Source organism: Salmo trutta, chromosome 7 (genome assembly GCF_901001165.1).
Source record: "Salmo trutta chromosome 7, fSalTru1.1, whole genome shotgun sequence".
NCBI classification, from domain to species: Eukaryota; Metazoa; Chordata; class Actinopteri; order Salmoniformes; family Salmonidae; genus Salmo; species Salmo trutta.
This window is the reverse complement of record NC_042963.1, coordinates 23,141,322-23,155,816: the sequence shown is the minus strand read 5'-3', so window position 1 is coordinate 23,155,816 and position 14,495 is coordinate 23,141,322. Positions and strand designations below refer to the sequence as shown.

At 41.4% G+C, this 14,495-nt stretch overlaps 1 protein-coding gene across 1 annotated transcript in view; it reads left to right on the top strand.

The window, feature by feature from the left end:
• The window catches only part of ptpn9a (protein tyrosine phosphatase non-receptor type 9a), a 43,450-nt gene that overhangs the window by 15,803 nt on the left and 13,152 nt on the right, over nucleotides 1-14,495 (top strand). The window contains exon 3 of the mRNA XM_029758454.1: nucleotides 7,255-7,344. Within this exon, the coding sequence (XP_029614314.1) occupies nucleotides 7,255-7,344 (90 nt within the window). The remainder of the gene's footprint in view (nucleotides 1-7,254; nucleotides 7,345-14,495) is intronic.

The window sequence follows — 14,495 nt, the reverse complement described above, 5'->3', positions numbered from 1 at the left end:
ATGCATTATTCTTAGTGGTAATGGCCTACTTTTCTTTTTTACACTATTGTTTTGGTGGGAGGGGGGTTCTGCTGTATTAGGCCCTACAAAATTATACAATTGTATAACACCGAAGTCCTTACATTAAGTGCTTGAGAAAGTCTTTTCATTTGACTTGCCAATGTCTGTATGAACCCTGCTTAAAGGATGTATAGTCCTAGGCCTATGTTGTATAGGTGGAGTTATGAGCTAATTTGCATATACAGTGCACTCAAAGTATGCTTACCGATATTTCGTGCATCCCTAGTAGTAAACCTATACAGTGCCTTCGGAAAGTTCTCAGATCCCTTGACCTTTTTCAACATTTTGTTAGAGCCTTATTCTAAAATTGATTTAATTAAAAATCCTCAGCAATCTACACACTACCCCATAATGACAAAGATTAAAAACTAAATGGAGCTAAGCACAGCCAAAATCCTAGAGGAAAACCTGGTTGTCTGCTTTCCAACAGACCCTAGGAGACAAATTCACCTTTAAGCAGGACAATGGCTTAAAACACAAGGCCAAATATACACTGGAGTTGCCTACCAAGATGACATTGAATGTTCATGAGTGGCCTAGTTACAGTTTTGACTTAAATTGGCTTGAAAATCTGTGGCGAGACTTGACAATGGCTGTCTAGCAATTGTCAACCAACTTGACAGAGCTTGAAGAATTTTCTTTCAAGAATGATGTACAAATAGTTTACAATCCCAGAAAGACTCTCAGCTGTAATCGCTGCCAAAGGTGACTAAAGTGTTGACTTTTTGTTTTCTTTTTTTTTTCCTCAATGTTAGAAAGGGGGAAAAAATCCACTTTGACAGAGTATTTTTGTGTAGATTGTTGACAAAAAAATTACCACTTTTAAATAAATTTTAATCCTACTTTGTAACACAAATGTGGAAAAAGTCAAGGGATGTGAATACTTTCTGAAGGCAGGCAGTGTATCTACTTAGCTAATGTACCAACACCAGTGGGTTGACAGGCAGCAGAAGTGACTGTCGCATGTAATCCATTCCAATCCTGACCATCTGGTAATATTATTGAAATGCATTGCAAGTTTGCACCAACTTTATGGATGGCCATTTTCACTCCCATTTGCTGAGTGAAATGTATGTGCGTTGCACCCTTATGCAGACATGACAACATTGTCCACATGGCAGCTGGGGGTGGACCACAACGTGTTGTTTCTGGGCAATTGGGCATAATTTGGCAAAAGTGGGCATATAAGTAATCCATACCCATCTCCAGTAAATCGTGACAAACTCAGTTTTGGATGAGACCTGACTTAATGACAAAAATGATCCTATTTACAGTTTGTAGTAAATTTGGACACTAATTTGTTTGACTTATATATTGATGCCATATAGGTTAAAACCAGAGAAGTTGGTTCTAAGGGGCAGTTGACCTTTAATTAATCCTCCATTTGGATGGTGCTGTGTTTAGTCACTTTGTGGACAAATGGCTCTAACTGTCGAACACAAAATGGGACTTATCCGTTCCAATCCACCACAGAAAATGGAAAGTTCCCAAATGTCTTGTTCTCCCTCTAATTTCCTGAATAGCAGCAGGATGTGGCTAGATTTTGCTGCTTGTCACTTTATCAGAGGATTTTGTTAGTGGTGGTTGATTTTCAAGGACTGAATAATCTTGCCTCTTATGAATAAATACCATATAAACTCTTTCAGTTTGCGTGAAAGGTGTTTGAAATGCCCATGTTTTACCTCTGCTTGAATGAAAGTGTTTGAGGTTGAGCTGTATTTGGCTTGTTGATGTGACACCATTTTTTTATATATAAAAAAAAAATATATATATATATATAATTTCAATAACTTCATTTGGTTCAAATGGTGACACGCAGGTACCTGCCAAATAATGAAAACACTTGAGTAAATGAGGGATACAAAGTATATTGAAAGTCGGTGCTTCCACACAGGTGTGGTTCCTGAGTTAATTTAGCAATTAACATCCCATCATGCTTAGGGTCATGTCTAAAAATGCTGGGCAGGCCATGTCTATGGCCCCATAGAATCAAATAAAATGTATTTATATAGCCCTTCTTACATCAGTTTATCTCAAAGTGCTGTACAGAAACCCAGCCTAAAACCCCAAACGGCAAGCATTGCAGGTGTAGAAGCACGGTGGCTAGGAAAAACTCCCTAGAAAGGCAAAAACCTGGCTGTGCTGGGTGGAGATTTATAACAGAACATGGCCAAGATGTTCAACTTGTTCATAAATGACCAGCATGGTCAAATAATAATCACAGTAGTTGTCGAGGGTGCAACAGGTCAGCACCTCAGGAGTAAATGTCAGTTGGCTTTTCATAGCCGATCATTGAGAGTATCTCTACCGCTCCTGCTGTCTCTAGAGAGTTGAAAACAGCAGGTCTGGGACAGGTAGCACGTCCGGTGAACAGGTCAGGGTTCCATAGCTGCAGGCAGAACAGTTGGAACTGGAGCAGCAGCACGGCCAGGTGGACTGGGGACAGCAAGGAGTCATCAGGCCAGGTAGTCCTGAGGCATGGTCCTAGGGCTCAGGTCCTCAGAGAGAATTAGAGAGAGCATACTTAAATTCACACTGGCTAAGACAGGAGAAATACTCCAGATATAAAACTAACCCTAGCCCCCCGACACAAACTACTGCAGCTTAAATACTGGCGGCTGAGACGGGAGGGGTCAGGAGACACTGGCCCCATCCGACGAAACCTCCGGACAGGGCCAAACAGGCAGGATATAACCCCACCCACTTTGCCAAAGCACAGCCCCCACACCACTAGAGGGATAACTTCAATCACCAACTTACCGTCCTGAGACAAGGCCGAGTATAGCCCACAAAGATCTCCGCCACGGCACAACCCAGACAGGGCGCCAACCCAGACAGGAAGACCACGTCAGTGACTCAACCCACTCAAGTGACGCACCCCTCCTAGGGACTGCATGGAAGAGCACCAGTAGACCAGTGACTCAGCCCCTGTAATAGGGTTAGAGGCAGAGAATCCCAGTGGAGAGAGGGGAACCGGCCAGGCAGAGACAGCAAGGGCGCTTCGTTGCTCCAGTGCCTTTCCGTTCACCTTCACACTCCTGGGCCAGACTACACTCAATCATACTGAAGAGATGAGTCTTCAATAAAGACTTAAAAGTTGAGACCGAGTCTGCGTCTCTCACATGGGTAGGCAGACCATTTTATAAAAATTGAGCTCTATATGAGAAAGCCCTGACTCCAGCTGTTTGCTTAGAAATTCTTGGGACAATTAGGAGGCCTGCGTCTTGTGACCGTAGCGTACGTGTAGGTATGTACGGCAGGACCAAATCGGAAAGATTGGTAGGAGCAAGCCCATGTAATGCTTTGTAGGTTAGCAGTAAAACATTAATCCTTAACAGGAAGCCAGTGTAGGGAGGCCAGCACTGGAGTAATATGATCAAACTTTTTGGTTCTAGTCAGGATTCTATCAGCCGTATTTAGCACTAACTGAAGTTTATTTAGTGCTTTAGCCGGAAAGTAGAGCATTGCAGTTGTCTAACCTAGAAGTGACAAAAGTATGGATTAATTTTTCTGCATTTTTTTTTGGACAGAGAATTTCAGATTTTTGCAATGTTACATAGATGTAAAAAAGCTGTCCTTGAAACAGTCTTGATATGTTCGTCAAAAGAGGGATCAGGGTCCAGAGTAACGCCGAGGTCCTTCACAGTTTTATTTGAGACGAATGTACAACCATTAAAATTAATTGTCAGATTCAACAGAAGATCTCTTTGTTTCTTGGGACCTAGAACAAGCATCTCTGTTTTGTCCGAGTTTAAAAGTAGAACGTTTGCAGCCATCCACTTCCTTATGTCTGAAACACAGGCTTCCAGCGAGGGCAATTTTGGGGCTTCACCATGTTTCATTGAAATGTACAGCTGTGTGTTATCCGCATAGCTGTGAAAGTTAACATTGTTTTCGAATGACATCACCAAGAGTTAAAATATATATGTATGTATGTATGTGTGGTCCTAAAATGGAACCTTGAGGAACACCAACATTTACAGTTGATTTGTCAGAAGACAAACCATCCACAGAGACAAACTGATATCTTTCCGACAGATAAGATCTAAACCAGGCCATAACTTGTCCGTGTAGACCAATTTGTGTTTCCAATCTCTCCAAAATAATGTGGTGATCGATGGTATCAAAAGCAGCATTAAGGTCTAGGAGCACAAGGACAGATGCAGAGCCTTGGTCTGACGCCATTAAAAGGCCATTTTCCACCTTCACGACTGCGGTCTTAGTGCTATGATGGGGTCTAAAACCAGACTGAAGCGTTTCACATACGTCGTTCGTCTTCAGTTGCTGTGCAACAGCTTTTTGAAAATGTTTTGAGAAGAATGTGAAATTTGACATAGGCCGATAGTTTTTATTTTTATTTTCTGGGCCAAGGTTTTGCTTTATTAATGCACCTTTTTAGTGAGTTTGGTACACATCCGGTGGATAGGGAGACGTTTATTATATTCAACATAGGAGGGCCAAGCACAGGAAGCAGCTCTTTCAGTAGTTTAGTTGGAATAGGGTCCAGTATGCAGCTTGAAGGTTTAGAGGCCATGATTATTTTCATAATTGTGTCGAGATGGATATAGTACTGAAACACTTTAGTGTCTCCCTTGATCCTAGGTCCTGGCAGAGTTGTGCAGACTCAGGACAACTGAGCTTTGGATAAATACGCAGATTTAAAGAGGAGTCCGTAATTTGCTTTCTAATGATCATTATCTTTTCCTCAAGGAAGTTCATGAATTTATTACTGCTGAAGTGAAAGCCATCCTCTCTTGGGGAATGTTGCTTTTTAGTTAGCTTTGCGATAGTATCAAAAATAAATACATTTTGGATTGTTCTTATTTTCCTCAATTAAGTTGGAAAACTAGGAGGATCGAGCAGCAGTGAGGGTTCTTCGATACTGTCTTTCCAAGCTAGTCGGAAGACTTCCAGTTTGGTGTGGCACCATTTCCGTTCCAATTTTCTGGAAGTTTGCTTCAGAGCTCGGGTATTTTCTGTATACCAGGGAGCTAGTTTCTTTGGACAAATGTTTTTTAGGGGTGCGACTGCATCTAGGGTATTGCGCAAGGTTAAATTGAGTTCCTCAGTTAAGTGGTTAACTGATTTGTCTTCTGACATCCTTGGGTAGGCAGAGGGAGTCTGGAAGGGCATCAAGGAATCTTTGGGTTGTCTGAATTTATAGCACGACTTTTGATGATCCTTGGTTGGTGTCTGAACAGATTATTTGTTGCATTTGCAAAAGTAATAAAATGGTGGTCCGATAGTCCAGGATTATGAGGAAAAACATTAAGATCCACAACATTTATTCCATGGGACAAAACTAGGCTCAGAGTATGACTGTGACAGTGAGTAGGTCCGGAGACATGTTGGACAAAACCCACTGAGTCGATGATGGCTCCGAAAACCTTTTGGAGTGGGTCTGTGGACTTTTCCATGTGAATATTAGTCACCAAAAATTTGAGTTATCTGCTATGACTACAAGGATGACAATGCCCTCATCCACAGGGCATGAGTGGACATTCAATGGTTTGATGAGCATGAAAACAATATAAACCATATGCCATGGCAGTCTGTCACCAGATCTTAACCCAATTGAACACTGGAGAGATGCCTTTAACAGTATCTGGAACTCTAAGCCAAGGCACTTTGAAGCGGTTCTGGCTAGTGGTGGCCCAACGTCTCTGTCTATTGCGCCTCTATTGTTCCTCAAGCAAGGGGGAGGCTGGTGACATTGCTAATTTCCCATCGAAACCACTCCTTGAATGCCCTACTCCTTGAAGTTTGCAGTTGTCTACAAAACACTATTTTGCTCAACATTTTATTTTTTTTACCCTTGAGTGTGAACTTTACTGTATTTATACTTAAAATATCGCTTTTCAACAGTAAAGTAAAAAAATCGCTGCAGGACATCTGAGGCAGGGAACATCATAATACACAAGTAAACTAAAGGTTTTTGTCAAATTGCTGTGAATTTTACTCAATGTAATGGGGAGACACTTGGTTACCGTCATTATACAATTTTTTGTTTTTTTTAATTGAAATTCCACACTACTGATTTTTGAAAGAAATCAAAACATTTTGTCAATTTGAGAATCATTAAACCTTTTAATATTAGCATTAATTATGTCACACCAGAGGACAAATTCAAGGCTCTAATGCATGAAATTGTTAAACTGGACAAAAAGTTGAAGGTGGCCACAGCAATTTGAAGAAGAAAATACATTTATACCCATTTGTACTTACTGGTTAGTGTGCTTTGTGTGCACTCTCACTAAATATTGAATGCTACTTTGCCCCTTAGGGCCACTAGTATATTGTCCCACATTAATTCTATGGTGACCCCTCCTATAACTGTAAGCATGTTATGTAATACGTCATAGTCCTTTGTCCACGGGTATCCAATTGTTTGCCACGGTAGTCCATTGAAGCCTCTTGATCCGCGTGGAGCAAAGCGGGAGACAAGGTAAAGGCGCTCTAGTCACTTGGGCAGGTAGTTCTTTGGAACTGTTAGTGTAGTGTAGCCTACAGGGTTTAATTCACAGCTTCCCACAGGTATTTATAGCTTATCTGCTTGCATATCACGGTATCTCTGTAATATGATACATCCTAGCACTGAAGCAATACATCCTAGCACTGAAGCAATACATCCTGAAGCTCATCTGTCAAATGGTTTATTTTCCTTTCTCCTTCCTTTCATCTAAACTTCCTTGTAATCACGACTAGTAAAAGCACACTTGCTGGTAGGCGTTATCCATATTATTGCCTTCATCCTTCCAGACTTTAATCTAATCAGTACAGATTAAGGAAAGGCCAGTCAATGAAGAGTTCTGAGACACTGTCTGGGATGGGGAATGCAGTTCTGTTTGCATCGTCCAATATTTTGCTCCTGCCCAGCACCAACACACCCAATGCAACAAATCAAGGTCTTAATTGAAGACTGATTAGCGTATCATTTGAATCTGTTGTACTGGGCTGGAACAGAAGCAGACTTTTGCTCTGGCTCAGCACAAACACACCTGATTGGACTAATTGTAGTGGCCTACATTGAAGATGTAGGTGGATTTGGATCATTGGAATCAAGTGTGTTAGTGCTGGACTGGAACAAAAAGCATGCACACATTGCAACCCGAACACCTGTGTAGTGGATGGATGTTGTACTGTAGGCCTCACAGGCCTGATGTTCCCTTTTAACTATTTTTCTCGCGTTTCTAGGAGACGCGTCTGAAAGAGGGCATTGTCAAACTACAGCCCCAGGAGGAACCTCTGCGCTCAGAACTGCTCAGTGGAAAGTTCACTGTGCTGGTGAGTCTAATAGTTTCCAGTTTTAATGTCACATGTACAGTTAAATGCCTCTCTTACAAGCTCTAACCCCAAAAATGCAGTAATCAATAACAATTTAATACTAAAAATGACAAGGTAGAACAAACACACAAGATCTAAAAATAAGAACACAAAGTAAGCAAACTGCATACAGGGTCAGTTCCAGTACCATATTTACAATGTGCAGGGATACTGGATTGATAGGGGTAAGGTGACTAGGCATCAGGATATATGATTAACAGAGTAGCAGTTGTGTGTGTGTGTGTTGGGCCCTGTGAGTGTGCATAGGGACGGTGAAAAATAATAAGAAAATATAAAAGTCAACTCTGATATTTTGTTAGCTATTTAGCAGTCTTATGGCATGGGGATCGAAGCTGTTCAGGCGCTTGTTGGTGTCAGACTAAATGCACCGGTACCACTCTGGAGAAGCAGAGAGAACAGTCTATGGCTTGGGTGGTTGGAGTCTTTTTTAATGATTTTTCCAGGCCTTCCTTTCACACCGCCTAATTGTCCGTACCACCCTCTGTAGCGCCATGCAATCGAGGGCAGTGCTATTGTCATACCAAGTAGTGACGCAGCCAGTCAAGGTGCTCTCAATGGTACAGCTGTACAACTTTTTGAGTATTTTGAGAGCCGATGCCAAACCTTTTCAACCTCCTGATTGGGAAGAGGCGCTGCCGCGCCTTCTTCACGACTGTGTGCATGTGTTGACCATTTCAAGTTCTTAGTGATTTAGACACAGAGGAACTTGAAGCTCTCAACGCGTTCCACTGCAGGCCCATCGATGGAGTTGTGCGTGACCACGCAGTCGTGGGTGAACAGGGAGTACAGGAGGGGAATAAGCACACATCCCTGTTAACCAATTGTGTGTGCCTAGAGTGTATGCCAGCTTTGGCAACCCTGTGTTTTCTCCTGCATCGTGCCTACTGAACACAACCCAGATGCTGAAAAAGATAAACACTATAACAACTCTAGGACTAGACATTAAATTGGCTATCCTCTGCCTATGGAGCAGCTAGTATATGTTGTTTCCCTTCCTGTCACTCACTCCCCATTTAGGAGGAAGCTCTCCTCAGGATGGGGAGACCGGCAGAGGAAATGCTCTTGAACTTTTTTTATTTTACCGCTTTATGAGATTTCTGGAGCTGTATGAGCTTGGGGGGGGCATATGCATAACCATGGTAGCAATTAAAAGGGAACAGTTTAGAAATTATGGGAAAATTCTTAGACTAAAGGTACACTGTTGATTTAATGTGCATTTTACATTTTTGTTGCATTTGTTGTTAAATTACTCTGGATACATTCAGTAGTATGGTAATATACTTGGAACATTTGGGGTAGGTGCAACAAGACAAAAAAAGGGTTTGAGTGCGAGGTGTAACTGGTGCTTCCAAGTGGCCACACAACTCCAAAGTGTACACAGTTCCTAAGTAATTTCAATGCACTTTTATGACTGTCTTCAACTAAGGTTTTTTTTTCTGAAAAGCTTCTACCCTACTAAATAGTAGCTATTGGTTAACTATCTGTATTGACAGACTCATCACATATGCTGCTGCTACTGTTTTATTATCTATCTTGTTGTCTGGTCACTTTATCCCTACCTGGAGTGCCTTCAGAAATGATTTACACCCCTTCACTTTTTCCACATTTTGGTGTTACAAAATGAGAGAAATGTTTTTAATTTTTTATTTGTGTAACACTAATATACACTATAAATACAAAGGTATATGGACATCCCTTCAAATTAGTGGATTTGGCGATTTCAGCCACACCTGTGGCTGACGGGTGTATATAATTTGAACACACAGCCATGCAATCTCCATAGACGTAGATTGGTCTTCCTGAAGCGCTCCGTGACTTTCAACGTGGCACCGTCATAGAATGCCACCTTTCCAACAAGTCAGTTCGTCAAATTGCTGCCCCGGTTAACTGAGTGCTGTTATTGTGAAGTGGAAACGTCTAGGAGCAACAACGGCTCAGCCGGGAAGTGGTAGGCCACACAAGCTCACAGAACAAGACCGCCGAGTGCTGTAGCGTGTAAAAATCGTCTGTCCTCAGTTGCAACACTCACTACCAAGTTCCAAACTGCCTCTGGAAGCAACGTCAGCACAATAACTGTGTCGGGAGATTCATGAAATGGGTTTCCATGGCCGCACACAAGCCTAAGATCACCATGCCAATGCCAAGCGTCGACTGGAGTGGTCTAACGTTCTCCACCATTGGACTCTGGAGCAGTGGAAACACATTCTCTGGAGTGACGAATCACGCTTCACCATCTGGCAGTCCAACGGACTAATCTGCGTTTGGTAGATGCCAGGAGAAGGCTACCTGCCTAACTGCATAGTGCCAAATGTAAAGTTTGGTGGAGGAGCAATAATGGTCTAGGGCTGTTATGGTTCGAGCTAGTCCCCTTGTTCCAGTGAAGGGAAATGTTAACGCTACAGCATACAATGACATGCTAGATGATTCTGTGCTTCCAACTTTGTGGCAACAGTTTGGGGAAGGCACTTTCCTGTTTCAGCATGACAATGCTCCCGTGCACAAAGTGGGGTCCATACAGAAATGGCTTGTCGATTGGTGTGTAAAATATTGACTGGCGTGCAGAGCCCTGACCTCAACCCCAACTTACACCTTTGGGATGAATTGGAATGCCGACTGCAAGCCAGGCCTAATCGCCAAAAATCAATGCCCAACCTCCCTAATGCTCTTGTGGCTGAATGGAAGCAAGTCCCAGCAGCAATGTTACCAACATCTAGTGGTAAGCCTTCCCAGAAGTGTGGAGGCTGTTATAGAAGCAATGTAGGGACCATATTAATGCCCGTGATTTTGGAATGAGATGTTTGAGGAGCAGGTGCCCACATACTTTTGGTCATGTAGTGTATCTTGATTAGATAAGCATTCAACCCCCTGAGACAATACATGTTAGACTTATCCAGAAAGAGTCACAGCTGTAATTGATTCTAAGAGCTTTACACACCTGAATTGTACAATATTTTAACATTCTTTAAGCTTTGTCATGTTGGTTGTTGATCATTGCTAGACAGACATTTTCAAGTCTTGCCATAGATTTAAGATGATTAAGTCAACTGTAATTAGGCAACTCAGGAACTTTCAATGTCGTCTTGGTAAGCAACTCTAGTGTGTTATTTTATTGTCCAGCTGAAAGGTGAATTTGTCTCCCAGTATCTATTGGAAAGCGGACTGAACAAGGATTTTCTTCTAGGATTATGCATGTGCTTATCTGTTTGTTTTTATCAACAACAAAAAAACTCCCTAATCCTTGCCGATGACAAGCAATCCTATGATGCAGCCACAACTATGCTTGAAAATATGAGGAGTGGTACTCGGTGTTGTGTTGGATTTGCCCCAGACACTTTATTCAGGACATGGTTCATTTCTTTGCCACATTTTTTGCAGTTTTACTTTAGTGCGTTATTGCAGACAGGTTGAATGTTTTGGAATATTTTTATATTCCTTTTAACTTCACTTTTTTTTTTTTTTTTTTAAGTCACCATTGGCCTCATGGTGAAATCCCTGCGCAATTTCCATCCTCTCCGGCAGCTGCGTTTAGGTTGGACGCCTGTATCTTTAGTGACTGGGTGTATTGATACACCATCCAAAATGTAATTATTAACTTCACCACACTTTTTATTTTATTTTTACCCATCTACCAATATGTTCCCTTCTTTGCGAGGCATTGGAAAACCTCCCGGGTCTTTGTGGTTGAATTGGTTTTGAAATTCATTGCTCGACTGCAAGACCTTACAATTATCTGTATGGGTCGGGTACAGAGATGCGGTAGTATAAAAAAAATCATTTTAAACACACTATTAGTCCATGCAGCTTATTATGCTTATTGTTAAGCACATTTTTACTCCTGAACTTATGTGCAGTTGAAGTTGGAAGTTTACATACACCAAGTACATTTAAACTCAGTTTTTCACAATTCCTGACATTTAATCCTAGTAGAAATTAAAAATTCCCAGTCTTAGGCCAGTTAGGATCACCACTTTTATTTTAAGAATGTGAAACATCAGAATAATAGAGATTTTATTTCTTTAATCACATTCCCAGTGGGTCAGAAGTTTACATACACTCAATTAGTATTTGGTAGCATTGCCTTTAAATTGTTTAACTTGGGTCAAACATTTCGGGTAGCCTTCCACAAGCTTCCCACAATAAGTTGGGTGAATTTTGGCCCATTCCTCCTGACAGAGCTGGTGTAACTGAGTCAGGTTTGTAGGCCTCCTTGCTCACACATGCTTTTTCAGTTCTCCCCACATTTTTTTTATAGGATTGAGGTCAGGGCTTTGTGATGGCCACTCGAATACCTTGACTTTGTTGTCCTTAAGCCATTTTGCCACAACTTTGGAAGTATGCTTGGGGTCATTGTCCATTTGGAAGACCCACTTGCAACCAAGCTTTAACTTCCTGACTGTCTTGATGTTGCTTCAATATATCCACATAATTTTCCTGCCTCCTGATACCATCTATTTTGTGAAGTGCACCAGTCCCTCCTGCAGCAAAGCACCCCCACACGATGATGCTGCCACCCCCGTACTACACGGTTGGGATGGTGTTCTTCGGCTTGCAAGCGTCCCCCTTTTTCCTCCAAAAATAACGATGGTCATTATGGCCAAACAGTTCTATTTTTGTTTCATCAGACCAGAGGACGTTTCTCCAGAAAGTACAGTCTTTGTCCCCATATCGTAGTCTGGCTTTTTTATGGCGGTTTTGGAGCAGTGGCTTCTTCCTTGCTGAGCGGCCTTTCCGGTTCTGTCGCTATAGAACTTGTTTTACTGTGGATATAGATACTATGGTACCTGTTTCCTCCAGCATCTTCACAAGGTCCTTTGCTGTTGTTCTGGGATTGATTTGCACTTTTCGCACCAAAATATGTTAATCTCTAGGAGACAGAACGTGTCTCCTTCCTTAGCAGTATGACGGCTGCGTGGTCCCATGGTGTTTATACTTGCGTACTATTGTTTGTACAGATGAACATGGTACCTTCAGGTGTTTGGAAATTGCTCCCAAGGATGAACCAGACTTGTGGAGGTCTACAATTTTCTTTTGAGGTCTTGGCTGATTTCTTTTGATTTTCCTATGATGTCAAGCAAAGAGGCACTGAGTTTGAAGGTAGGCCTTGAAATGCATCCACAGGTACACCTCCAATTGACTCAAATGGTGTCAATTAGCCTATCAGAAGCTTCTAAAGCCATGACATCATTTTCTGGAATTTTCCAAGCTGTTTAAAGGCAGTCAACTTGGTGTATGTAAACTTCTGACCCACTGTAATTGTGATACAGTGAAATAATCTGTCTGTAAACAATTGTTGGAAAAATGACTTGTCATGCACAAAGTAGATGTCCTACCCGACTTGCCAAAACAAACTATAGTTAACAAGAAATTTGTGGCGTGGTTGAAAAATGAGTTTTAATGACTACAACCTAAGTGAATGTTAACTTATGATTTCAACTGTATCACTTGTGAATGATGCCCAGCGTGTGCAGTAAGGCAAGAAACAGGGCATGCCTTTTTCTGTAACTTAAAAAAAATAATCATAGTCGCTCATCTCATGTAGCCTAGCCCATAGGCCTATATGTTTTGTATCACAACTAAAGTGGCCAAATAACTTTGTTTAATCCGCTTTACAACCAGTGTAGAGCCTAACTGGCATACATAGGTGGCATGTGAGTTTCAAGTTTGGGTAAGAATTTTCACCATAAAATTGCACATCTATAATAAAGCGTTACATGCTTTATTGTATTTGCAGTCACTTTTGAGAAGTGTTTTCTGCCTAGCCTACTGCAGTATGCATTGCTGTGCTGCATTTTGGATATCCCCGCTTATAGCCTACTGCAGTGTGCGCATTGCTGCGCTTATAATGTGAATAAATAGCCTAATAGTTTCTTTTTTTTTCTTAAGCTAAATGGTTCTGAGCTGTTGTATTAGCCTCATTTGCTTTTAAAAAATGTTTTGATGCGAGGGGTTGTATTTAATTTGGGATCTCACATCCCACAAATGTCCCAGAGTATGTTTGGAGTATTTATTTATTGCACAGAAGGAGAAGTTGACCAATAGAATTGGGTCACTTTTGTACTATGGGGATAGTAGGTTGACGTAGGTGTTCGTTAGGCCTACTCATTTTGTTGGCAGACAAAGTAGACAAAATGTGGACAGTTCTTTTATCTTAAATATGCACCTCCAAATTCATCATTAGAGGGATTCGGGCAGTTGCGTCCCCGACATGTCGGTCTTCACTTGTAGTATACTATTTAGCTGAGATGCCTGTAAGATATTTGAGTGAGGTGCTTCGGCGTATGGTAGCCGGGAGAAGGGAATTATAATTATTATATTCAGCCCAAGAGCTCAATAGACACTTTGGGTTGCAAAAGTTATGGCTTTTTTTAGGGGGCTTTACAGCCACACAAGGATGCCACCGGGAAATATAAGGCCTGGTTAGAATATTATGTGCTTGTCAAATTGTGAAGGAGAGACTGATGACGTGTATGCAGCCTGCACAAAAAACAAATCGGAGCTCATGCCTTTCATGCGTTTTTGTTTCTTCTAATTATCATTAGTCGCATCATGCAGCCTTAAAATGTATTAAAAATCAAAACGTATAGCCAAACGTTTGTATCGCAACTAAAGTTGCATAAAAAACTCTAAATTTAAACATATAGGCTGACGTTTGTTAACCGCTCAACAGAGTAGCCGTATGTGCGCGCGCACTTGGAAATCGTTTGGAGAAAACATCCTTTCTATTTATCTTTTTACAATTGTATTCTTCATACTATAAAAAATGCCACGGAATTCTAAGCGAATCTTGTCTGCTAAATGAATTGATTTAGCCCACAGGCATATGGTATAGGAGTATGCTATTCTGTTCTTCTAAAATAGACTACATTTTCTTCATATCATGTTTCTTTAGACGTGTCTAAAATAAATAATGGATTTATTGAACTTTTTAAAATGGATGTAGATGTTCAAAATGTCTATCAGTGGCTTGTCGGCTATGTGTAGAAGCCAGGACGTGTTTGGTAATTGACTGTTAATTAACGTGAGACCAGCAGTTATTTGCTTTACAATCACCAGCTGACAATTTCATGACCGCTACAGCCCTAGTCATGAGA